Source organism: Scyliorhinus torazame, chromosome 19 (assembly GCF_047496885.1).
Source record: "Scyliorhinus torazame isolate Kashiwa2021f chromosome 19, sScyTor2.1, whole genome shotgun sequence".
Taxonomy (NCBI): Eukaryota; Metazoa; Chordata; class Chondrichthyes; order Carcharhiniformes; family Scyliorhinidae; genus Scyliorhinus; species Scyliorhinus torazame.
In genome coordinates this window covers 45443248-45469747 of record NC_092725.1, presented here as the reverse complement: position 1 = coordinate 45469747, position 26500 = coordinate 45443248, and the positions used below count along the sequence as shown (strand labels likewise).

Sequence of the window (26500 nt, the reverse complement as noted above, 5' to 3'; positions counted from 1 at the left end):
CTGGTGGTGAAGACGGAGACGCAGGAGGCACATCAGAAACGATGTGTGGAAAGGTTGGAGGCACTGGAAAACAACGCAAGGAGGAACAACCTGAGGATTCTTGGTCTTCCTGAAGGTGTGGAGGGAGCGGACGTCGGGGCATATGTGAGCACGATGCTGCACTCGTTAATGGGAGCGGAGGCCCCGGCGGGTCCGTTGGAGGTGGAGGGAGCATACCGAGTGATGGCGCGAGGACCGAGAGCAGGAGAAATTCCCAGAGCCATAGTGGTGAGATTCCTCCGTTTTAAGGATAGAGAATTGGTCCTTAGATGGGCGAAGAAAACTCGGAGCAGTAAATGGGAGAACGCGGTGATCCGCGTTTATCAAGACTGGAGTGCGGAGGTGGCGAGAAGGAGGGCGAGCTTTAATCGGGCCAAGGCGGTGCTTCATAAAAAGAAGATAAAATTTGGAATGCTGCAACCGGCAAGACTGTGGGTCACATATCGAGGGAGGCACCACTACTTTGAGACGGCGGATGAAGCGTGGACTTTTATTGTGGAAGAAAAACTGGAATGAGCGGGTTATTAAAAAGAACGTTCGAACAAAGTGGTGGGGCGAATGTTGGGGGCAAAGAGGGGTTTTATGTACTAATCCTGCGATGTGGTAACTTTTCTCTCTCCCACAGGTGGTGATGGGGGGAGGAGGGGAGGTGGAGGAGATGGGGCGTTGGCCATTGGGGGCGGGGCCAAGGGAGAAGTGCGGGCTTGGTTCCCGCGCTATGATAATCATGGCGGGAATAGAGAAGCAGGAAGGAGGGGGCGTCGCACGGTGCAAGCCGAGGTCACGGGGGGAAGCCGAGGTCAGCCAGAGTTTGCTGACTTCTGGGAGCAACATGGGGGGAGTAATTATGCTCGCGGGGGATCTAGCGGGGGGGGTGGGAGGGGGGAATTACTGGGTTGCTGCTGCTGGGGAGAGGGGGGAGCTGGTATGGGAGAGGATGGGCGAGGGGGCACCGCCTGGGGGAGATACAGCTGCGTGGGAACCGGGTGAGGAGCTGGAAAAAGGTGATGGCTAATCGACAAATGGGGGGGGGGTAGGAAGCCCCCCAACTCGGCTGATCACGTGGAACGTGAGAGGGCTGAACGGGCCGATAAAGAGGGCACGGGTACTCGCACACCTTAAGAAACTTAAGGCAGATGTGGTTATGTTACAGGAAACGCACCTGAAACTGATAGACCAGGTTAGGCTACGCAAAGGATGGGTGGGGCAGGTGTTCCATTCGGGGCTAGATGCGAAAAACAGGGGGGTGGCTGTATTAGTGGGGAAGCGGGTAATGTTCGAGGCAAAGACTATCGTGGCGGATAACGGGGGCAGATACGTGATGGTGAGTGGCAATCTACAGGGGGAGACGGTGGTTTTGGTAAACGTATATGCCCCGAACTGGGATGATGCCAATTTTATGAGGCGGATGCTAGGACGCATTCCGGACCTAGAGATGGGAAAGCTGATAATGGGGGGAGATTTTAATACGGTGTTGGAACCAGGGCTGGATAGGTCGAAGTCCAGGACTGGAAGGAGGCCGGCAGCAGCCAAGGTACTTAAAGATTTTATGGAGCAGATGGGAGGTGTAGACCCGTGGAGATTTAGCAGACTTAGGAGTAAGGAGTTCTCGTTTTTCTCCTATGTCCATAAAGTCTACTCGCGAATAGACTTTTTTGTGCTGGGTAGGGCATTGATCCCGAAGGTGAGGGGAACGGAGTATACGGCTATAGCCATATCGGATCACGCTCCACACTGGGTGGACTTGGAGATAGGGGAGGAAACAGGAGGGCGCCCACCCTGGAGAATGGACATGGGACTAATGGCAGATGAGGGGGTGTGTCTAAGGGTGAGGGGGTGCATTGAAAAGTACTTGGAACTCAATGATAATGGGGAGGTCCAGGTGGGAGTGGTCTGGGAGGCGTTGAAGGCGGTGGTTAGAGGGGAGCTGATATCAATAAGGGCACATAAAGGGAAGCAGGAGAGTAAGGAACGGGAGCGGTTGCTGCAAGAACTTTTGAGGGTGGACAGACAATATGCGGAAGCACCGGAGGAGGGACTGTACAGGGAAAGGCAAAGGCTACATGTAGAATTTGACTTGCTGACTACAGGCACTGCAGAGGCACAATGGAGGAAGGCACAGGGTGTACAGTACGAATATGGGGAGAAGGCGAGCAGGTTGCTGGCACACCAATTGAGGAAAAGGGGAGCAGCGAGGGAAATAGGGGGAGTGAGGGATGAGGAAGGAGAGATGGAGCGGGGAGCGGAGAGAGTGAATGGAGTGTTCAAGACATTTTATAAAAAATTATATGAAGCTCAACCCCCGGATGGGAGGGAGAGAATGATGGGCTTCTTGAATCGGCTGGAATTTCCCAAGGTGGAAGAGCAGGAAAGGGTGGGACTGGGAGCACAGATCGAGGTAGAAGAAGTGGTGAAAGGAATTAGGAGCATGCAGGCGGGAAAGGCCCCGGGACCGGATGGATTCCCAGTCGAATTCTATAGAAAATATGTGGACTTGCTCGCCCCGGTACTGACGAGGACCTTTAATGAGGCAAAGGAAAGGGGACAACTGCCCCCGACTATGTCTGAAGCAACGATATCGCTTCTCTTAAAGAAGGAAAAGGACCCGCTACAATGCGGGTCCTATAGACCTATTTCCCTCCTAAATGTAGATGCCAAGGTCCTGGCCAAGGTAATGGCAATGAGAATAGAGGAATGTGTCCCGGGGGTGGTCCACGAGGACCAAACTGGGTTTGTGAAGGGGAGACAGCTGAACACGAATATACGGAGGTTGTTAGGGGTAATGATGATGGCCCCACCAGAGGGAGAAACGGAGATAGTAGTGGCGATGGATGCCGAGAAAGCATTTGATAGAGTGGAGTGGGATTATTTGTGGGAGGTGTTGAGGAGATTTGGTTTTGGAGAGGGGTATGTTAGATGGGTGCAGCTGTTGTATAGGGCCCCAGTGGTGAGCGTGGTCACGAATGGACGGGGATCTGCATATTTTCGGCTCCATAGAGGGACAAGGCAGGGATGCCCTCTGTCCCCATTATTGTTTGCACTGGCGATTGAGCCCCTGGCGATAGCGTTGAGGGGTTCCAAGAAGTGGAGGGGAGTACTTAGGGGAGGAGAAGAGCACCGGGTATCTTTGTATGCGGACGATTTGCTACTATACGTGGCGGACCCGGCGGAGGGGATGCCAGAAATAATGCGGATACTTGGGGAGTTTGGGGATTTTTCAGGGTATAAATTGAACATGGGGAAAAGTGAGTTGTTTGTGGTGCATCCAGGGGAGCAGAGTAGAGAAATAGAGGACCTACCGTTGAGGAAGGTAACAAGGGACTTTCGTTACCTGGGGATCCAGATAGCTAAGAATTGGGGCACATTGCATAGGTTAAATTTAACGCGGTTGGTGGAACAGATGGAGGAGGATTTCAAGAGATGGGATATGGTATCCCTGTCAATGGCAGGGAGGGTGCAGGCGGTTAAGATGGTGGTCCTCCCGAGATTCCTCTTTGTGTTTCAGTGCCTCCCGGTGGTGATCACGAAGGCTTTTTTAAAAAGGATTGAAAAGAGCATCATGGGTTTTGTGTGGGCCGGGAAGACCCCGAGAGTGAGGAAGGGATTCTTACAGCGTAGCAGGGATAGGGGGGGGCTGGTACTACCGAGCCTAAGTGAGTATTATTGGGCCGCTAATATTTCAATGGTGAGTAAGTGGATGGGAGAGGAGGAGGGAGCGGCGTGGAAGAGATTAGAGAGGGCGTCCTGTAGGGGGACTAGCCTACAGGCTATGGTGACAGCCCCATTGCCGTTCTCACCGAGGAACTACACCACAAGCCCGGTGGTGGTGGCTACACTGAAGATTTGGGGACAGTGGAGACGGCATAGGGGAAAGACTGGAGCCTTGGGGGGGGTCCCCGATAAGAAACAACCATAGGTTTGCCCCGGGGGGAATGGATGGGGGATATGGAATGTGGCAAAGAGCAGGAATAACGCAACTGAAAGATCTGTTTGTGGATGGGAAGTTCGCGAGTCTGGGAGCGCTGACCGAGAAATATGGGTTGCCCCAAGGGAATGCATTCAGGTATATGCAACTGAGGGCTTTTGCGAGGCAACAGGTGAGGGAATTCCCGCAGCTCCCGACACAAGAGGTGCAGGACAGAGTGATCTCAAAGACATGGGTGGGGGATGGTAAGGTGTCAGATATATATAGGGAAATGAGGGACGAAGGGGAGACTATGGTAGATGAACTAAAAGGGAAATGGGAAGAAGAGCTGGGGGAGGAGATCGAGGAGGGGCTGTGGGCAGATGCCCTAAGCAGGGTAAACTCGTCGTCCTCGTGTGCCAGGCTAAGCCTGATTCAGTTTAAGGTATTACACAGGGCACATATGACTGGAGCACGGCTCAGTAAATTTTTTGGGGTGGAGGATAGGTGTGCGAGGTGCTCGAGAAGCCCAGCGAATCATACCCATATGTTTTGGTCATGCCCGGCACTACAGGGGTTTTGGATGGGGGTGACAAAGGTGCTTTCAAAAGTAGTAGGAGTCCGGGTCGAACCAAGCTGGGGGTTGGCTATATTTGGGGTTGCACAAGAGCCGGGAGTGCAGGAGGCGAGAGAGGCCGATGTTTTGGCCTTTGCGTCCCTAGTAGCCCGGCGCAGGATATTGCTAATGTGGAAGGAAGCCAAGCCCCCGGGGGTGGAGACCTGGATAAATGACATGGCGGGGTTTATAAAGCTAGAGCGGATTAAGTTCGTCCTCAGGGGGTCGGCTCAAGGGTTCACCAGGCGGTGGCAACCGTTCGTCGAATACCTCGCAGAAAGATAGACGGAATGGGAAGAAGAAGGCAGCAGCAGCAGCCCAGGATCGGGGGGGGGGGGGGGTGGGGGGGGGGGGGTGTGGAGGAGGAACCAGAAGGACTCTCAGGGTTGTTAATATATACTGTATAGTATGTATAGGTCGTTGCTACATATAATTATATATTGGACTGTTAAATTATATTTTTGGAGAGTGTTACTTGTGACAAGGCAGTTGCCAATTAGGGCTAATTTTCATTTTTGTTATTTATTATTTATTCATTTTTTGTTTATAAAATAGGTCATTGTTATTTGTGTTGTTATAATATTGTGTAAAGGATGCACAATGTACTGTGTTGGTTGACCAAAAATTTTCAATAAAATATTTAATTAAAAAAAAAAGAAGGGCCAATGACCAGGGGGGCATAGATTTAATGTAAGGGGCAGAGATTTAAAGGAGAGTTGAGGAAAAACTTTTTCACCCAGAAGGTGGTGAAAATCTGGAACTCACTGCCTGAAAAAGTGGCAAAGAGGGGAACCCTCACAATATTTAAGCAGCATTTAGATGAGCACTTGAAACACCACAGCATACAAGGTCAAGTACTAGAAAATGGATGAGAATAGATAGGTGCTTGATGGGCAGTGCAGACACGATGGGCTGAAGGGCCTCTTGCTGTGCTGCAGAACTCTATGACTCTAGGTCATCTAAAACACAGCACTTCCAACAGTGCAGTACTCTCCCACTCCCTGGTGTGGCAGCCTTGATCTTGATGCTGAGCTATGGAGTGAGATTTGACTCCGTGGTTAACGCATGGATCACAGCTGGCATGATATGCGAATAACAAAGGAAGTGCTAAGAGCAAGGCGCAGGTGGATTGCTGGAGAGAGAATGCTGACTCAGAACGGCGACTCAGTTACCGGTGATAAAGGCCGAGGACCGGGAACCCATCTGCCTGCCTGTCCACCAGGTAATCGCCAATGTCAAACCGAAGCCGTGTCCACAGTAAAGGAGGGAGGCGGATGATGTCTTTGTTTGGAGGTGACCAATATTGGTAGATGTGACCAAGCACTTCATCATCCAGTGACAGTATCTCTTTTAGCTCAGCCTCTGATAGTCCATTCCTGCAATAACAATATGCCACATTGTAATCAAACAAGATGTTGTGCATCACAAAATAATATACTGCACTGGAATTAAACAATCGATTATAACGACAACTTACATTTATATGGTGCCTAAAATGTAATAAAACACTACAATGCTCTTCACAGGGGCATTAAACATTGTCCGTTCTCGCCCCACAGATGCCGCCAGACCTGCTCAGATTCTCCGGCATTTTCTCCTTTTCTCTCAACTCGTCCACTGTGGCGGAATTATCAGACTGCTTATCTGACATCCAGCACTGGGTGAGCAGGGATTTCCTCCATTAAATATTGGGAAGACTGAAGCCATTGTTTTCGGATCCCACTGCAAACTCTGTTTTCTAGTTAAAAGAGGTACGTTTTAAGGTGCCCAAAAGGAGGGAAGTGAGGTAAAGTGGAGTGGTAGGGGGAGGGGAAATGTGTCCCCTCCACTAGCCAAGATTCTCACTCCCAAGGTGGGTAGTTCAAGCTGGGGAAACTACCCAGCTCGTCACACCTGCATCAGAAGGAAGGGCCTGAATCTACATCCTGAGGGTTGCCATTGATCAGAAACTGAACTGGACTAGCCACATTAATACTGTGGCTACCAGAGCAGGTCAAAGGCTAGGCGAATAACTCAATTCCTGACCCCCCCAAAGCCTGTCCACCATCAGGAGTGTAATGGAATACTCTCCACTTGCCTGGATGAGTGTAGCTCCAACAACGCTCAAGAAGCTCAACACCATCCAAGACAAAGCAGCCCGCTTGATTGCTCCTCCTTTCACAAACCCTCCACCACCGTCGAACAGTGGCAGCCATGTGTACCATCTACAAGATGCGCAACAGTAACTCACCAATGTTCCTGAGACAACACCTCCCAAACCCATGAACATTACCTTCTAGAAGGACAAGAGCAGCAGATACCTGGGAATCCCACCACCTGGAGGTTCCCCTCCAAGTCACTCACCACCCTGACTTGGAAATATATCCATAAGACCATAAGACATAGGAGCAGAATTAGGCCACTCGGCCCATCGAGTCTGCTCCGCCATTCAATCATGGCTGATATTTTCTCAGCCCCATTCTCCTGCCTTCTCCCCATAACCCCTGATCCCCTTATTAATCAAGAACCTATCTATCTCGGTCTTAAAAACACTCCGTGATTTGGCCTCCTTCTGCGGCAAAGAGTTCCACAGATTCCCCACCGTCTGGCTGAAGAAATTCCTCCTCATCTCTGTTTTAAAGGATCGTCCCTTTAGTCTCAGATGGTGTCCTCTGGTTCTAGTTTTTCCTACAAGTGGAAACATCCTCTCCACGTCCACTCTATCCAGGCCTCGCAGTATCCTGTAAGTTTCAATAAGATCTCCCCTCAACCTTCTAAACTCCAACGAGTACAGACCCAGAGTCCTCAACTGTTCCTCGTATGATAAGTTCTTCATTCCAGGGATCATTCTTGTGAACCTTCTCTGGACCCTTTTCAAGGCCAGCACATCCTTCCTTAGATATGGGGCCCAAAATAGCTCACAATACTCCAAATGGGGTCTGACCAGAGCCTTATACAGCCTCAGAAATACATCCCTGGTCTTGTATTCTGCCCCTCTTGACATGAATGCTAACATTGTATTTGCCTTCTTAACTGCTGACTGAACCTGCACATTAACCTCAAGAGAATCGTGAACAAGGAGTCCCAAGTCCCTGTGTGCTTCTGATTTCCTAAGCATTTCCCCATTTAGAAGATAGACTGCCTAAATTCCTCCTTCCAAAGTGCATAACCTCACACTTTTCCACATTGTATTTCATTTGCCACTTCATTGCCCACTCTCCTAGCTCGTCCAAATTCTTCTGCAGCTCCTTTGCTTCCTCAATACTACCTGCCCCTCTACAGATCTTTGTATCATCTGCAAACTTAGCAACAGTGCCTTCAGTTCCTTCTTCCAGATCATTAATGTATATTGTGAAAAGTTGTGGTCCTAGCACAGACCCCTGAGGCACACCACTAGTCACCGGCTGCCATCCTGAAAAAGACCCATTTATCCCCACTCTCTGCCTTCTGCCAGTCAGCCAATCCTCTATCCATGCCAGGATCTTACCCTTAACACCATGGGCTCTTAACTTATTTAACAGTCCCCTATGTGGCACATTGTCAAAGGCCTTCTGGAAATCTAAATAAATCACCTCCACTGTTCACCTTTGTCTAACTTGCTTGTTACCTCCTCAAAGAAATCTAACAGGTTTGTCAGACACGACCTCCCTTTGACAAAGCCGTTCTGACTCAGACCTATTTTACCATGCACTTACAAGCACTCCGTGATCTCATCTTTAATGACGACTCTAAAATCTTACCAATGAACAAAGTCAGGCTAAACGGCTTATAATTTCCTGTATTCTGCCCCCCTCCCTTCTTAAACAGTGGTGTTACATGAATCACTTTCCAGTCCTCTGGGACCCTTCCTGCCTCAGTGATTCCCGAAAGACCATCATCAATGCCACCACAATCTCCTCAGCTATCTCTTTTTTAAAAAAATTATTTTTATTCAAATTTTTATCAAAACATAATTTTTGCATAACCGTTTGCAACATTTAACATAACAAAATAAATGTAACCATACAGAGAAAAGAACAATATTACGTAACAATTCCCCCCCCCGGCACGGTCTTAACGGTCTGCACCCTCCCCGCTAGAGATAGCGGGAGCATGTCCCACCTTTTGAAGTCCTCCTCCATCTGCTCTACCAGCCGAGATATATTAAGCTTGTGGAGGGCATCCCACTTTCGAGCCACCTGTATCCCTAGGTACCGAAAGCTCTTCTCGACCATCTTCAGCGGAAGCTCTCTGATGCGCTAAGCGTCAAGAACCACAAAGACATGTGAGACTTTAACTCAGGCTTTAATATACTACAAGGGAGGCTTACCCGACACAGACGACCCCAGACAGAATGGGGGCTGTCCCAGAAGAGGTTCTTATACTGACTCCCGGGGGAGTGGCTAAGGCGGAGCTCTCCGTGGCCAGGTCGGGTTACCTACCAGTGACCGAACCTCTGCAGAGTTACAGTACAATACACAGTATTACAGGGCCACGTTACGCACAACTATTATATACTATGTACAATGGTAGGGAGGTACAGTGGTGTATCACCACACTCTCCCAGTCTCTTTTCGTGCCCCTTAGCTTGGATCACGAACATCTCGCTTTTCTTCTCGTTTAGTTTGTACCATGAGAAATTGCCAAAGTCCCTCAGAATCGGCATGACCTCTGAGGCACGATCAATTGAACAAAGACTAGAGTTGGATACAACTGAGGCCTTATTGCTCTAAGATGTGTGGCCTCCCACAGCAGCTGACGAAATGGCTGCTGAATGGAGGACACGCATATTTATACTCCGCCTACTGGGTGGGGCCAGCAGGCAGGGATAACCGGCGAACCTGTAGTACAGGTCCTACCTTACATCACCTAATATAAGTGCAACAGTGGTTTACCACATTCATCCCCTGTTAAAATTGAGTCCGGCGGAGGTGGTGGAGAACTACATACAGCAATAAATCTATATTTACAGTATTTGAGCAGACAAAAAAATGTCTTTTGAAGTCCGGCGGACCAGTTAGAAGTTTAACTGGTCTGGTGCCTTGATGTTCCGCTGGGAGCGACGTCGTGGTGGCGGCGATGTCGATCCTGGCCCGATGTTCAGTGACTCCGGGAGCATGCCGAAATCCTCTTCATCCTCGGGCGTGGGCAGGGGAAGGATAGATGGTCCTGATGGGGTTAATGCTGGGTGCGCCGGGAGAGGGGAGGGTGGCGCCGGGTCGGAGAGGTGTGTGTGTGTGGAACCTGCTGGTGCCAGGTCCCTGAGGGAGACAGTATCCTGGTGGCCGTCGGGGTACGCCACGTAGGCATACAGGGGTTTGCATGGAGCAATTGCACCCTTTCCACCAACGGGTCCGCCTTGTGGAGTCGGACGTGCCTACGGAGCAGGACTGGTCCTGGAGCTGCGAGCCAAGTCGGGAGCGACACCCCGGATGTGGACTTCGTGGGGAAGGCAAAAAGACGTTCATAGGGTGTGTTGTTAGTGGCGGTGCATAGTAGCGACCGAATGGAGTGGAGTGCATCAGGGAGGACCTCCTGCTAGCAGGAGGCCGGGAGGTTCCTGGACCATAGGGCCAGTTGGACGGCCCTCCATACCGTCCCTTTCTCCCTCTCTACCTGCCCGTTTCCCTGGGTTGTTTCCCTGCTGGTTGTCCTGCTGGAGGTGATACCCCTGCTGAGCAGGAACTGACGCAGCACATCGCTCATGAATAAGGATCCCCTGTCACTGTGGATGTAGGTGGGGAAACCGAACAGAGCAAAGATAGTGTTTAGGGCTTTGATGATGGTGGCAGACGTCATATCGGGGCATGGGATGGCGAAGGGGAATCTGGAGTACTCATCGACCACACTGAGAATATACGTGTTTCGGTTGGTGGAGGGGAGGGGCCCTTTGAAATCCACGCTGAGGCGTTCAAAGGGGGGGGGGAGGCCTTCACCAGGTGCGCACGGTCCGGCCAGTAGAAGTGCGGCTTGCACTCCGCACAGATCTGGCAGTCCCTGGTGACTGTCCGTACTTCCTCGACGGAGTAGGGCAGATTGCGGGCCTTGACAAAATGGTACAACCGTGTGACTCCCGGGTGACAAAGGCTGTCGTGCAGGGCCTGGAGTCGGTCTACTTGTGTGCTGGCACATGTACCTGGGGATAGGGCGTCTGGGGGCTCGTTGAGTTTACCGGGGTGGATACAAAATCTCATAATTATAGGTGGAGAGCTCGATCTTCCACCTCAAGATTTTATCGTTTTTGACCTTGCTCCGCTGTGTGTTATTGAACATGAAGGCTACCGACCGTTCGTCAGTGAGGAGAGTGAATCTCCTGCTGGCCAGGTAATGCCTCCAATGCCGCACAGCCTCAACAATAGCTTGGGCCTCTTTTTCGACGGATGGGTGCCGAATTTCTGAGGCATGAAGTGTGCGGGAGAAGAATGCCACGGGTCTGCCTGCCTGAATGAGGGTGGCGGCTAGGGCGACGTCCGATGCGTCGCTCTCTACTTGAAAGGGCAGTGTCTCATCTACTGCCTGCATCCCGGCCTTGGCGATATCGGCTCTGATACGGGCGAAGGCCTGTTGTGCCTCGGCCGCCAGGGGGAAGTGTGTGGACTGTATGAGTGGGCAGGCCTTGTCCGCATAGTTTGGGACCCACTGGGTGTAGTATGAGAAGAACCCCAGGCAGCGTTTGAGAGCCTTGGGGCAGTGGGGAAGGGGGAGCTCCATGAGGGGGAGCATGTGGTCGGGATCGGGCCCCAGAACTCCGTTCTGGACCACATAGCCAAGTATGGCTAAGCGGGTCGTGCTAAACACGCACTTCTCCTTGTTGTAGATGAGGTTGAGGAGAGTGGCGGTGTGGAGAAATTTGGCAAGGTTGGCATCGTGGTCCTGCTGGTCATGGCCGCAGATGGTGACGTTGTCTAGGTACGGGAAGGTGGCCCACAAACCATATCGGTCGACCATTCGGTCCATCTCCCTTTGGAAGACTGAGACCCCGTTAGTGACGCCGAAGGGAACCCTGAGGAAGTGATAGAGACGACCGTCTGCCTCGAAAGCAGTGTATGGACGGTCCGATTTACGAATGGGGAGCTGGTGGTCGGCGGATTTGAGGTCTATCATTGAGAAGACCCGGTACTGTGCAATCTGATTGACCATATCAGATATGCGTGGGAGGGGGTACGCGTCAAGCTGCGTGTACCTATTGATGGTCTGACTGTAGTCCACGACCATTCTGTGTTTCTCCCCAGTTTTAACGACTACCACTTGGGCCCTCCAGGGGCTGTTGCTGGCCTCGATAATGGCTTCCCGAAGCAACCGCTGGACCTCGGACCTGATGAAGGTCCTGTCCTGGGTGCTGTACCGTCTGCTCCTGGTAGCGACGGATTTGCAATCCGGGGTTAGATTTGCAAATAGAGAAGGCGGATCGACCTTTAGGGTCGCGAGGCCGCACACAGCGAGGGGTGGTAGGGGCCCGGCAGATTCGAGGGTTCGTCTCTGGAGATTGCACTGAAAGTCCAGGCCTAGTAGTAGTGCAGCGCAGAGGTTAGGGAAGACGTAGAGGCGGAAGCCGCTGAATTCTACGCCCTGGACCGTGAGTGTGACCGTACAATACCCCCTGATCGTGACGGAATGGGATCCGGAGGCCAGGGCCATTCTTTGGTTGGCGGGGTGTACCGCCAGGGAGCAGCGCCTTACCCTATCCGGGTGTATGAAGCTTACGGTGCTCCCAGAGTCCAGCAGGCAAGAGGTCACGTGGCCGCTGATTTTCACGCTGGTCGATGCGGTGGCCAGGTTGTGCAGACAAGACTGGCCGATCGTCACTGAGGCGAGTCGTGGTCGGTCGTCGCTGGCGTCGGATGATGGGGAGCCTGGGGGACCCAGGTCCTGGAATGCTGTTGGAGTCCATGCCCCGTGGGGGAGACAAGATGGTGGCGCCTGAAGATCCTGCGGGGGACAAAATGGCGGGGCCCATGGGCCGCACGTGGACTGAGGGGGAGAAGATGGCGGCGCCCACTGGCCGTGCGTGGTCCGGGAGATGAAGATGGTGGTGCCCACTGTGTGTAGACTAGGTGGGTGGGGGCCATAGCGGCGACTGTTCGGGCCTGGCACACCGCGGTGAAGTGCCCCTTTTTGCCGCAAGCCTTGCAAAGGGCCGCGCGGGCCGGGCAGCGTTGGCGAGGGTGTTTCTGCTGGCCGCAGAAGTAACATCGGGCCCCCCAGTGTGTGCGGGCTGGCACGTGGCGCAGGCGTACTGGTTGGGTAAGGCCCCCACTGGGGCGGCCGTCTGTGGGGTCCACGATGCGTAGGAGAGGTGGGCCGCGCGGCTGGATGGGTAGGCCTGACTGTTGCGCGAGTACATGCCTGGCGAAGAGCGTGTTCGTCTTCTGTGCGTAGTTTCCTGTGAGAAGCGCCATGGCGTCGGCGTAGTTCGGGGCGTCCTGGATCAGCGGAAACACGTTGGAGCACAACCTTGAGTACAGGATCTGTATCTTCTGAGCCTCCGGAACAGGGGTGGTCGCTGAGTTGATGTACGCCTCGAAGCAAGCTAGCCAGTGATTAAAGTCCTTTTTGGCGTTGCTTGATTGCGGATCCAGCTGCAGGCGATCTGGCTTGATATGGAGGTCCATCTTTTAGAAAATCTTAGAGCAATAAATTGATGCACGATCAATTGAACAAAGACTAGAGTTGGATATAACGGAGTCTTTATTGCTCTAAGGTGTGTGGCCTCCCACAACAGCTGGTGAAATGGCTGCTGAATGGAGGACAGGCATATTTATACTCCGCCTACTGGGTGGAGCCAGCAGGCAGGGACTACTGGCGAACAAAGGGTGGTGGTTGATGGGAAATGTTCAGACTGGAGTCCAGTAACTAGTGGTGTACCACAAGGATCTGTTTGGGGCCGCTGCTGTTTGTCATTTTTATAAATGACCTGGAGGAGGGCGTAGAAGGATGGGTGAGTAAATTTTCAGATGACACTAAAGTCGGTGGAGTTGTGGACAGTGTGGAAGGATATTACAAGTTACAGAGAGACATAGCAGGGGCAGCACGGTAGCCTTGTGGGTAGCACAATTCCGGCTTGGGTCACTGTCTGTGCGGAGTCTGCACATCCTCCCTGTGTGTGCGTGGGTTTCCTCCGGGTGCTCCGGTTTCCTCCCACAGTCCAAAGATGTGCAGGTTAGGTGGATTGTCCATGATAAATTGCCCTTAGTGTCCAAAATTGCCCTTAGTGTTGGGTGGGGTTACTGGGTTATGGGGATAGGGTGGCGGAGTTGACCTCGGGTAGGGTGCTCTTCCCAAGAGCCGGTGCAGACTCGATGGGCCGAATGGCCTTCTTCTGCATTGTAAATTCTATGATGAGATAAGCTGCAGCGCTGGGCTGAGAGGTGGCAAATGGAGTTTAATGCAGGAAAGTGTGAGGTGATTCATTTTGGAAGGAATAACAGGAAGGCAGAGTACTGGGCTAATGGTAAGATTCTTGGCAGTGTGGATGAGCAGAGAGATCTCGGTGTCCATGTACATAGATCCCTGAAAGTTGCCACCCAGGTTGAGAGGGTTGTTAAGAAGGCGCACGGTGTGTTAGCTTTTATTGGTAGAGGGATTGACTTTCGGAGCCATGAAGTCATTTTGCAGCTGTACAAAACTCTGGTGCGGCCGCATTTGGAGTATTGCGTACAATTCTGGTCGCCGCATTATAGGAAGGATGTGGAAGCATTGGAAAGGGTGCAGAGCAGATTTACCAGAATGTTGCCTGGTATGGAGGGAAGATCTTATGAGGAAAGGCTGAGGGACTTGAGGCTGTTTTCGTTAGAGAGAAGAAGGTTAAGAGGTGACTTAATTGAGGCATATAAGATGATCAGAGGATTGGATAGGGTGGACAGTGAGAGCTGTTTTCCTCGAATGGTGATGTCTAGCATGAGGGGACATAGCTTTAAATTGAGGGGAGATAGATATAGGACAGATGTCAGAGGTAGGTTCTTTACTCAGAGAGTAGTAAGGGCGTGGAATGCTCTGCCTGCAACAGTAGTGGACTCACCAACACTAAGGGCATTCAAATGGTCATTGGATAGACATATGGACGATAAGGGAATAGTGTAAATGGGCTTTAGAGTGGTTTCACAGGTCGGCGCAACATCGAGGGCCGAAGGGCCTGTACTGCGCTGTAATGTTCTATGTTCTATATTCTAGGAGCAGATCATCCGCATAGAGCGAGACCCGATGCCACCCCCCCCGAACTAACCCCTGCCAGTTCTTTGAAGTCTGCAGCGCAATAGCCAGCGGCTCTATCGCAAGGGCGAATAATAACAGGGAGAGTGGGCACCCCTGCCTCGTCCCCCGGTGGAGCCTAATGTATTCCGACCTCACCCTGTTCGTGCACATACTTGCCACAGGGGCCTGGTGGAGAAGTGGACCCAACCGATGAACCCCTCACCGAATCTGAACCTTCTTAGCGCTTCCCACAGGTACTCCCATTCCACCCGGTCAAAGGCTTTCTCTGCGTCCATCGCCGCCACTACTTCTGCCTCCCCTCCCTCTGAGGGCATCATGATGATGTTTAGGAGCCTCCGTACAGTGGAGTTCAATTGCCTGCCCTTGACGAAGCCTGTCTGATCCTCCCCTATCACCCCAGAGACACAGTCTTCAATTCTAGCAGCCAAGATCTTGGCCAGCAGTTTGGCATCTACGTTCAGGAGCGATATCGGTCTATAAGATCCACACTGTGGTGGATCTTTCTCTCGTTTGAGGATGAGTGAAATCGAAGCCTGTGACATTGGTGGGGGGAGGGTCCCTCTCTCTTTGGCCTCATTAAAGGTCCTTAGCAGGAGTGGGCACAGCAGCTCTGAAAATTTCTTGTAGAATTCTACAGGGTAGAATTTTCTACCCTGGGGGTCCGGCCCCGGGGCCTTGCCCGCCTGCATGTTCCCTAGACCTGTTACCATCTCCTCCAGCTCAATCGGGGCCCCCAGTCCCTCCACCAGATCCTCTTCCACCTTTTGAAACCTCAGTTGGTCCATGGATTGCTTCATCCCTTCCCCTCCTGGCGGGGGCTCTGACTCATACAATTTACCTTAAAACGCCCTAAAGACGTTGTTCACCCCCTCTAGGTCGATGACCGTGTTGCCCTCCTTATCCTGTACTTCCCCAATTTCCCTGGCTGCCTCCCTCTTGCGAAGTTGCTGCGCCAGCATTCTACTCGCTTTCTCCCCGTATTCGTAGACCGCCCCTTTGGCCTTCCTCAGCTGTGCTACCGCCTTCCCAGTGGTCAGCAGGTCGAATTCCGCCTGCAGCCTCCGGCGCTCTTTCAGTAGCCCCATCTCGGGGGTCTCCGCGTAACTCCTGTCTACTCTGAGTATCTCCCCGACTAGCCTTTCTCCCTCCGCTCTTTCTTTCTTCTCTCGATGGGATCTGATAGAGATTAATTCCCCTCTGATAACTGCCTTCAGGGCCTCTTTTGTAAGGGCCATGAAGAATCCAGCATGAGTTTTAAGGATACAAAGTGATAACATTTATTTACTATAACATATATACATAACAGTAGCAGTAACTTCCCTTGCTACATGCTCCTTCCTGCTGGTTCCTGAACTGGCCAGCTTTATTTATACTAGGAGTTTACTAGTGGTTTCTCCACCCCCCTAATTGGGGAAGCTCATACTCCCACAGGATTGTGGGATAGTCATTAGTCCCCAGCCAATGGTAAGTAGGCAGGTTATAACATCCCTCCCCCCCAAAGTCCAAGGAATCCACCGAAGACCCTGGCGAAGGAGGGCGTCGGACTCGTTTGGCCGCAGGCCGGACATCATTTGCATGCGGCGTTGGATCAGGTGGCGTGTAACGAGACGGAGACCGGCGCTTCCGTGATGGACGGTCTGCACCTGGGCAGGACTGGAACCGATGTCCTAGGGGGGGTGTTTGCTAGAGCTGTTGGGGAGAGTTTAAACTAGTGTGGCAGGGGGATGGGAACCGATGCAGGAAGTTGGAAGGTAGTAAAACAGGGGGACAGAAACAAAAGGCAGTAAGGGGGAAAGTGTAAGGCAGAGAAGCCATAGTCAAAAATCAAAAAGGGCGACAGTACAAGGTACAGTGACTGAGGGGAGCTCAGTGAATAGGACCAGGAATACTAAAAGAAATAAAACGGGAAGTGAAAACATTAACGGTAAGCAATGCGGCAGGTTGTTACAGGAAGATGTGGGTTCGCCGACTAGGAAAATTAGGAGAAAGGTTAAGAGGAAATATAACTTAGGAGAGGTTACTGATCGAGGTGTTAAGATTCAGAACAGAGGTAAAAAAGCCAGCATAAGTGTACTTTACCTGAATGCTCGTAGTATTCGGAATAAGGTAAATGAGTTGATGGCGCAAATCATCGTGAATGACTATGATTTAGTGGCCATTACTGAAACATGGTTAAAGGATGGTCACGACTGGGAGTTAAATATCTGAGGGTATCAAACTTTTCGGAAGGACAGAGTGGATGGTAAGGGAGGTAGTGTAGCTCTGTTATTTAAGGATGACATCCGGGCAACAGTAAGGGATGACATCGGTGCTATGGAGGATAAGGTTGAATCCATTTGGGTGGAAATCAGGAATAGTAAGGCGAAAAAGTCACTGATAGGAGTAATCTATAGGCCACCAAATAGTAACATTATGGTGGGGCAGGCAATAAACAAAGAAATAACAGATGCGTGTAGAAATGGTACAGCAGTTATCATGGGGGATTTTAATCTACATGTTGATTGGTTTAACCAGGTCGGTCAAGGCAGCCTTGAGGAGGAGTTTATAGAATGTATCTGCGATAGTTTCCTCGAACAGTATGTAATGGAACCTACGAGGGAACAAGCGGTCAAAGATCTGGTCCTGTGTAATGAGACAGGATTGATTCAGGATCTCATAGTTAGGGATCCTCTCGGAAGGAGCGATCACAATATGGTGGAATTTAAAATACAGATGGAGGGTGAGAAGGTAAAATCAAGCACTAGTGTTTTGTGCTTAAACAAAGGAGATTACAATGGGATGAGAGAAGAACTAGCTAAGGTAGACTGGGAGCAAAGACTTTATGGCGAAACAGTTGAGGAACAGTGGAGAACCTTCCAAGTGATTTTTCACAGTGCCCAGCAAAGGTTTATACCAACAAAAAGGAAGGACGGTAAAAATAGGGAAAATCGACCGTGGATATCTAAGGAAATAAGGGAGAGTATCAAATTGAAGGAAAAAACATACAAAGTAGCGAAGATCAGTGGGAGACTAGACGACTGGGAAATCTTTAGGGGGCAACAGAAAGCTACTAAAAAAGCTATAAAGAAGAGTAACATAGATTATGAGAGTAAACTTGCTCAGAATATAAAAACAGATAGTAAAAGTTTCTACAAATACATAAAACAAAAAAGAGTGGCTAAGGTCCTTTAGAGGATGAGAAGGGAGATTTAGTAATGGGAGATGAGGAAATGGCTGAGGAACTGAACAGGTTTTTTGGGTCGGTCTTCACAGTGGAAGACACAAATAACATGCCAGTGACTGATGGAAATGAGGCTATGACAGGTGAGGACCTTGAGAGGATTGATATCACCAAGGAGGTAGTGATGGGCAAGCTAATGGGGCTAAAGGTAGACAAGTCTCCTGGCCCTGATGGAATGCATCCCAGAGTGCTGAAAGAGATGGCTAGGGAAATTGCAAATGCACTAGTGATAATTTACCAAAATTCACTAGACTCTGGGGTGGTCCCGGCGGATTGGAAATTAGCAAACGTGACACCACTGTTTAAAAAAGGAGGTAGGCAGAAAGTGGGTAATTATAGGCCAGTGAGCTTAACTTCGGTAGTAGGGAAGATGCTGGAATCTATCATCAAGGAAGAAATAGCGAGGCATCTGGATGGAAATTGTCCCATTGGACAGACGCAGCATGGGTTCATAAAGGGCAGGTCGTGCCTAACTAATTTAGTGGAATTTTTTGAGGACATTAACAGTGCGGTAGATAACGGGGAGCCAATGGATGTGGTATATCTGGATTTCCAGAAAGCCTTTGACAAGGTGCCACACAAAAGGTTGTTGCATAAGATAAAGATGCATGGCATTCAGGGGAAAGTAGGAGCATGGATAGAGGATTGGTTAATTAATAGAAAGCAAAGAGTGGGGATTAATGGGTGTTTCTCTGGTTGGCAATCAGTAGCTAGTGGTGTCCCTCAGGGATCAGTGTTGGGCCCACAACTGTTCACAATTTACATAGATGATTTGGAGTTGGGGACCAAGGGCAATGTGTCCAAGTTTGCAGACAACACTAAGATAAGTGGTAAAGCAAAAAGTGCAGAGGATACTGGAAGTCTGCAGAGGGATTTGGACAGGCTAAGTGAATGGGCTAGGGACTGGCAGATGGAATACAATGTTGACAAATGTGAGGTTATCCATTTTGGTAAGAATAATGGCAAAAGGGATTATTATTTAAATGATAAAAAATTAAAACATGCTGCTGTGCAGAGAGACCTGGGTGTGCTAGTGCATGAGTCGCAGAAAGTTGTTTTTCAGGTGCAACAGGTGATTAAGAAGGCAAATGGAATTTTGTCCTTCATTGCTAGAGGGATGGAGTTTAAGACTAGGGAGGTTATGCTGCAATTGTATAAGGTGTTAGTGAGGCCACACCTGGAGTATTGTGTTCAGTTTTGGTCTCCTTACTTGAGAAAGGACGTACTGGCACTGGAGGGTGTGCAGAGGAGATTCACTAGGTTAATCCCAGAGCTGAAGGGGTTGGATTACGAGGAGAGGTTGAGTAGACTGGGACTGTACTCGTTGGAATTTAGAAGGATGAGGGGGGATCTTATAGAAACATATAAGATTATGAAGGGAATAGATAGGATAGATGCGGGCAGGTTGTTTCCACTGGCGGGTGAAAGCAGAACTAGGGGGCATAGCCTCAAAATAAGGGGAAGTAGATTTAGGACTGAGTTTAGGAGGAACTTCTTCACCCAAAGGGTTGTGAATCTATGGAATTCCTTGCCCAGTGAAGCAGTAGAGGCTCCATCATTAAATGTTTTTAAGATAAAGATAGATAGTTTTTTGAAGAATAAAGGGATTAAGGGTTATGGTGTTCGGGCCGGAAAGTGGAGCTGAGTCCACAAAAGATCAGCCATGATCTCATTGAATGGCGGAGCAGGCTCGAGGGGCCAGATGGCCTACTCCTGCTCCTAGTTCTTATGTTCTTATGTTCTTATGAACGGCGCAAAGGTTGTACATCCACGGCCTGTGCACCCGAGGATTCCCTCTCTGATGCATCCTGTGTCTCCATCTCGGAGTCAGAGTCTGCTGCCTCCGTCATGTCAGCGTCTCTCTCTCCATTCGGTCCCATAACGACCTGCGCAGGCTTCGAGTGAGGCACCAGTGGAAGATTGTGAGGACTATCTTCCCTTGTCTCTGGTCTCTGCGGCTGTTGAAATGAGCTCCGGGAGCGGGGAATCTTTTGAGGGGATAGTCTTCTGGACCGAACGTGGTCTACATGTTTTCGCTGGAGACGGCCCTGGGCTTGCACTTGGTAAGGTATAGGGCCCGGTTGGCGAAAGATTACACCAGGAACCCATTGGGCACCACCAGCAAAATTCCGAACGAACACTGGGTCACCGGGCGCAAACTGCCGAATCGGCCGATGCCGAGAAAATCCCTGTCCCTGCCGTTCTTGTGTGCGGCGTACTTTTGCGCCAATGTCCGGGAAAACCATACTAAGGCGGGTGCGAAGTCTCCGGCCCATTAGGAGTTCTGCGGGAGCTACCCCAGTCACTGCATGGGGGGTGGTCCTGTACGTAAACAAAAAGCGAGCCAGTCTCATGGCCATTGATCCGGAAGACTGCTTCTTTAGGCCTCTTTTGAATGTCTGCACTGCAGACAACCTTGCAAACTCCTCACTCGTGAATGGAGTGCCGTTATCCGTGACCAGCACCTCGGGGAGGCCATGCGTACTAAACGATAAACGCATTTTCAATTGTTGCGCAGGACGTTGTCCCCTGCATCTTATGCACCTCTAGCCATTTGGACTGGGCGTCAATTAGTAGAAGGAACATGGATCCTTGAAAAGGGCCTGCAAAATCTGCATGCAAGCGTGCCCAAGGCCGCCCTGGCCATTCCCAGTGATGTAGGGGCGCGTCCGGCGGAAGCTTCTGATGCTCCTGGCAAATGGAGCAGTTTTGGGCCACCTTCTCAATGTCGGTGTTGAGGCCTGGCCACCAGACATAACTCCGGGCCAACATTTTCATTTTGGTCACGCCTGGATGCCCATTGTGCAAGTCTGTTAGTATCAGCTCCTGGCCTTTTTCCGGGACAATCACACGCGTCCCCCACAAGAGGATGCCGTCTTCCACGCTGAATTCTGACAGCTTGGAGGAAAATGCCCGCAACTCGCCTGAGAGCTGTCTATGCTGCCCACCATACAGGACTATGTGCCGAACCTTTGACAGGACTGGCTCCGTCTGGGTCCACTCACGGATCTGTGATGCCGTGACAGGCAAGGTGTCCATAAAATTTAGGGTTGCAACCACCTCACCGGTCGTGGGGGTCGACATGAGGCCGGTCGATAAAGGCAATCGGCTCAGTGCGTCGGCATTTGCTATCTGCGTACCTGGTTTGTGCTCCAGAGAATACTCGTATGCAGCAAGCAACAAAGCCCAGCGCTGGATCCGTGCAGAAGCAATGAGCGGTATTGGCTTATCCTCTCTGAAAAGTCCCAGCAGGGGCTTATGATCAGTCACGATGGTGAAATGGCGGCCGTACACGTACTGGTGGAAGCGTTTCACCGCAAAAACCACTGCCAGGCCCTCCTTCTCGATCTGCGCGTACTTTTTCTCCGCTGCAGTCAATGTGCGGGAGGCGAAAGCTATCGGTCGCTCGGCCCGTTCTCCATCTTGTGGGACAGGACGGCCCCAATACCATACGGGGATGCATCACATGTGACGAGCAAAGGCTTTCCAGGATCATAGTGGGTTAGTAACCCAGACAACGACAATTGTTGCTTTACGCCGGAAAGCGGTTTCTTGCGGCTGACCCCAAACCCAGGTGTGATTTTTCTTTAGCAGCAGGTGTAAGGGGGCCAGCGTAGTTGCCAGATTGGGGAGGAACTTCCCGTAATAGTTTACGAGACCGAGAAAAGAACGAAGATGCGAAGTGTCAGTCGGGGCGGGGGCATGTTGAATTACACACACCTTCTCTGCGACGGGGTGCAGACCTTCGCGGTCCACCTGATAACCTAGGTAGACTACTTCCTTTGCCTGAAATACGCACTTTGTGCGACGTAAACGGACTCCAGCCTCCGAAAGGCATCTAAGGACAGCCTCCAGATTTTCCAAATGTTCCTGCTCCGACGACCCTGTAATCAAAACGTCATCCAGGTAGACAGCAACACGTGGTAAACCTCTCAAAATGCCCTCCATAACACGTTGAAAAATTGCGCAGGCAGAGGATACTCCAAAGGGCAACCGTGTATATTCATACAGGCCTCGGTGTGTATTAATCATTACACATGGTTGGGAGGCAGGGTCCAGCTACAACTGCAGGTAGGCGTGACTCATATCTAATTTTGTGAATGAGAGTCCACCTGCAAGTTTCGCGTAGAGATCCTCTATGCGAGGCATTGGATATCGGTCGAGTCGGGAAACCGTATTCACTGTAAGTTTATAGTCGCCACACAAGCGAACTGTGGCATCTGGCTTCATTACAGGTACAATTGGTGCTGCCCAGTCAGCAAAACGGACGGGCCTGATAATACCCAAACTCTCCAAACGAGTGAGCTCCCCTTCTACCTTCTCGAGCAAGGCGTAAGGCACTGGGCGCGCCCGGAAATAGTGCGGCGTGGCTCCTGGTTCAACTTGGATATGGGCTATGGCCCCTTTTATTTTCCCCAAACCATGCTGGAATACATCTGGGTATCGTCCTAGCACCTCAGTCAACCCTTCAGAAACTGTTTGGAGGATGTGCTGCCATTGCAACCGCAAATGGCGGAACCAGTCCCGACCCAACAGGCTGGGCCCATGGCCACGCACCACGATAAGTGGGAAACGCCCCTCCTGGCGTCCATAGACAACAGGGGTCATTGTAGTTCCTGCAATGTCCAGTGTAGGTGGCCAACCTGGCCTGTGAGTCAGTTAATGTAAGGGTCTGTATACCCTGCTTGATGCAGCCGAATGTCCTCTGGGCGATCACGGAGACCGCTGCGCCAGTATCCAACTCCATCTCAAGCGGGTGGCCATTGACCCATACTGTCACCTTAATGGGGGCCACACGGGGAGCTGCCACACAATGCAGCTGCAGGCAGTCGTCTTCCGTCTCCACGTCCTCAGGAGTAGTCGCCGCAGGTTCATCCACATGGAAGGTGCGGCCTCTGTTCTGGTCCCAGTTATGGCCCCTGGGCTGGTCCCAGTTTCGGTCGGAACGACGGCGCCTCTGGCGCCCCCAGGACCGTCGTCCGCGACGGGGTCGGCGCCTACAAGTCTGACACGGACATGGCTCCTCATCCATTGGCTCTGGAGAAGGCTCCCTTTGGGGAGGAATGTCCGATGGCCACTGGCGTCTGTCCGGACGTTGCCGCGCCCAAGGTACTGCAGGAGTGCGGGGGGACGTTTTCAGACGAAAGGGGTTGCGCCCCAAGGCATGCACTTCCATTCCCTGTATCTCCTGCACTCCTCGTTCTGCCCTCTCTCGGGACAATACTATTTGAATGGCCTGTTGAAAAGTCAATGTTGGCTCCGCTAACAACTTTCTCTGGGTGGCCGCATTGTTAATACCGCAAACCAAACGGTTGCGTAACATTTCTGACAAGGTCTCACCATAGTCACAGTACTCCGCAATCCTGCGTAGCCTGGATAGAAAATCGGCAAGGGATTCTCCAGGGGTCCTCTCAGCGGTATTAAACCGGTAACGCTGGACTATCGTGGACGGGGTTGGGTTAAAATGTTGCCCCACTATATTCACAAGTTCATCAAACGTTTTGGTGTCCGGCGCAGCTGGGTACGTAAGGCTCCTAATCACCCCAAACGTATGCGGGCCGCAGGCGGTGAGCAATATGACCACCTGGTGCTCGTTTTTGGTGATATTGTTTGCCCGGAAATAGTAACGCATCCTGGTTCCAGCTTTCCAGCGCAGCATCAAAAACACCCAAACGTCCGTACAGAGGCATGGTGTAATAGAAAACAACTTCCAACCTGTATCCAACAAAAATCCAGGGAGGTGGCTTCAGCAGTGTAGACAGCTATTCACTTTAACCTTCGTCGCCAGTTTTGTAAGGGCCACGAAGAATCCAGCACGAGTTTTAAGGATACAAAGTAATAACATTTATTTACTATAACATATATACATAACAGTAGCAGTAACTTCCCTTGCCACATACTCCTTCCTGCTGGTTCCTGAACTGGCCAGCTTTATTTATACTAGGAGTTTACTAGTGGTTTCTCCGCCCCCCTCATTGGGGAAGCTCATACTCCCACAGGATTGTGGGATAGTCATTAGTCCCCAGCCAATGGTAAGTAGGCAGGTTATAACAGCCTCCCACACCGTGGGTGCCGCTACCTCCCCCGTATCATTAGTTTCTAGGTAATTTTTAATGTTCCTCCTTATCCGCCCACAAACATCGTCATCTGCTAGCAGCCCCACATCCAGCCTCCAGAGTAAGCGCTGACCTCTCTCCTCCCCAAGACGCAAATCCGCCCAGTGTGGAGCATGATTGGAGACTGCAATGGCCGAGTATTCTGAACCCTCCGCCCTAGGGATTAATGCCCTGCTCATCACAAAGAAATCTATACGGGAGTAAACTTTGTGGACATGGGAAAAGAAAGAACTCCTTCGCCCTCGGTCTGGCGAATCTCCATGGATCTACCCGCCCCCACTTGTTCCATGAATCTCCTCAGATTTAGCCGCCGCTGGTCGCTTCCCCGACCTGGGGTTTGACCGGTCCAATACAGAGTCTATGACACCCCCCATAATCAGATTGTGTGAGTCTAAGTCCGGAATTTTACCCAGCATGCGTCTCATGAATTCCACGTTGTCCCAGTTTGGGGCGTAAACGTTCCCTAGCACCACCTGAGTCCCCTGCAGCTTCCTGCTAATCATTATGTATCTGCCCCCTTTGTCAGCCACAATATTCCCTGCCTCAAAAGCCACCCGTTTGCTGGCCAGGATTGCCACTCCTCTGGTCTTTGAATCCAGCCCCGAATGGAACACCTGGCCCACCCACCCCTTTCTCAATCTTGTTTGATCTGCGAGTTTTAGGTGTGTCTCCTGTAGCATGGCTACGTCTGCCTTTAACCCCTTTAGGTGCGAGAACATGCGAGCCCTCTTGACCGGCCCATTCAGGCCCCGCACATTCCATGTGATCAGCCTGTTAACCCCCCCCGCCCTGCCGACTAGCCATCTCCCTTTTTTGGCCAGCCACGAGCCCGCGTCCCCCGCTTCCTCAAGCCTTCCCATTGGAGCACCCCCCCCCCCCCCCCCCGACTCTCCCTCTGTTCCCCCATGTTGGCTCCTTTTCTGTCAGCAAAGCAGCATCCCCCCCCCAGCAGCCCCGTGATCCAAAAACTCCAAGTCAAACACCCGCTTGACACTGGCTCTCCCCCATTGTGGTATTATCAGGTATTGCCTCAGGCACACCCTCAGGAGAACAGAAAATGCATCTCCTGCACTCAAAGGATCTACACCCTTATCGAGGAGGTGGAGGACTATGATGCCGCGATTAAACTGTTAAAAGGACTGTTAAAATATCCACCCTGTAAATCAGGTCTACGCACGCCACCTGCTTGCAACTAGACGGCAAAGCCCCGGGGAATCGTTGGAGGAGTTCTACCGGGCGCTACTGGCGCTGGGCCGAAACTGTGGCTGCCCGCAAGTTTCGGGGAGTGAGCACACGGATCTTTTAATCAGGGTTGCCTTCGTAGCAGGTATGAGCTCATCAGAGATCCGCCAAACACGCCTAGAAAAGGACACCCTGGGACTTAGAGAGGCACGGGCCCTGGCGGTGTCCATGGACGTAGCCTCCCAAAACGCGCAGTCCTATGCGCCCGATAGCGCGGTGGCCCCCTGGGCTGCGTGGCACCCCGCAGCGGCAGCCCCACAGACCTTCCCCCTGACCCCGCAGGCCTGCGCTGCGAGACAGCCCGCTAACGCCACCGGGCCCCGCTGTTTCTTCTGCGGGCAGGCGAATCACCCCCACCAGCGCTGCCCGGCCCGCACTGCAACCTGCAAAGAGTGCGGCAAGAAGGGACATTTTGTGGGGGTCTGCCAGGCCCGCGCCATGGCCGCGGTCTCCAGCGACCCCGGACCGCTGCGGCAACCTCCCCTTCAGGCCCCGACCGGCCAGTGCTCACCGCCACCCCCCTAACCTAGGGCCACATGCGACCCACTGGCGTGGCCATCTTGCCCCCCGGACACCACGCTGGATGGGTGGGCGCCGCTATTTTGTCCATCCCCGCCGCCATCTTGTCCATCCCCGGCCACCATGTGCGACCCATGGGAGACGCCATCTTGGATGGGGCCCCAGGCCCCCAGCACGGCCGACTACATGCTGCCCAATCAGAACTCGCAACTGCTTCATCTGGCCTCGGTGACACTGGACTAAAGTAGACCTTGGAAACTCAACGGCCACGAGACGTCTTGCCTGATTGACTCTGGGAGCACGGAAAGCTTTGTTCACCCCGACACGGTAAGGCGCTGTTCACTTGTTACCCACCCTGTAAACCAAAGGATCTCCCTGGCCTCCGGGTCACACTCGGTGGAGATAAAGTGGTTCTGCCTAGCGAACCTCACTGTCCAAGGCAGGAGATTCAACAATTTCTGCCTTTATGTCCTGCCGCACCTCTGCTCGGCTACACTCCTGGGGTTGGACTTCCAATGTAATGTCAATGCAAAGCCTGACCTTTAAATTTGGCGGCCCTATACCCCCCCCCCCCCACTTACTGTCTGCGGCCTCGCGACCCTTAAGGTCAACCCGCCTTCCCTGTTTGCGAACCTCACCCCGGACTGCAAACCCGTCGCCACCAGGAGCAGACG

The 26500-nt window shown here is 51.8% G+C and overlaps 1 protein-coding gene across 1 annotated transcript in view; it reads right to left on the bottom strand.

Moving 5' to 3' along the window:
- The window catches only part of nwd1 (NACHT and WD repeat domain containing 1), a 192145-nt gene that overhangs the window by 143476 nt on the left and 22169 nt on the right, over positions 1–26500 (bottom strand). Inside the window, exon 4 of the mRNA XM_072485462.1 lies at positions 5732–5935. Within this exon, the coding sequence (XP_072341563.1) occupies positions 5732–5935 (204 nt within the window). The remainder of the gene's footprint in view (positions 1–5731; positions 5936–26500) is intronic.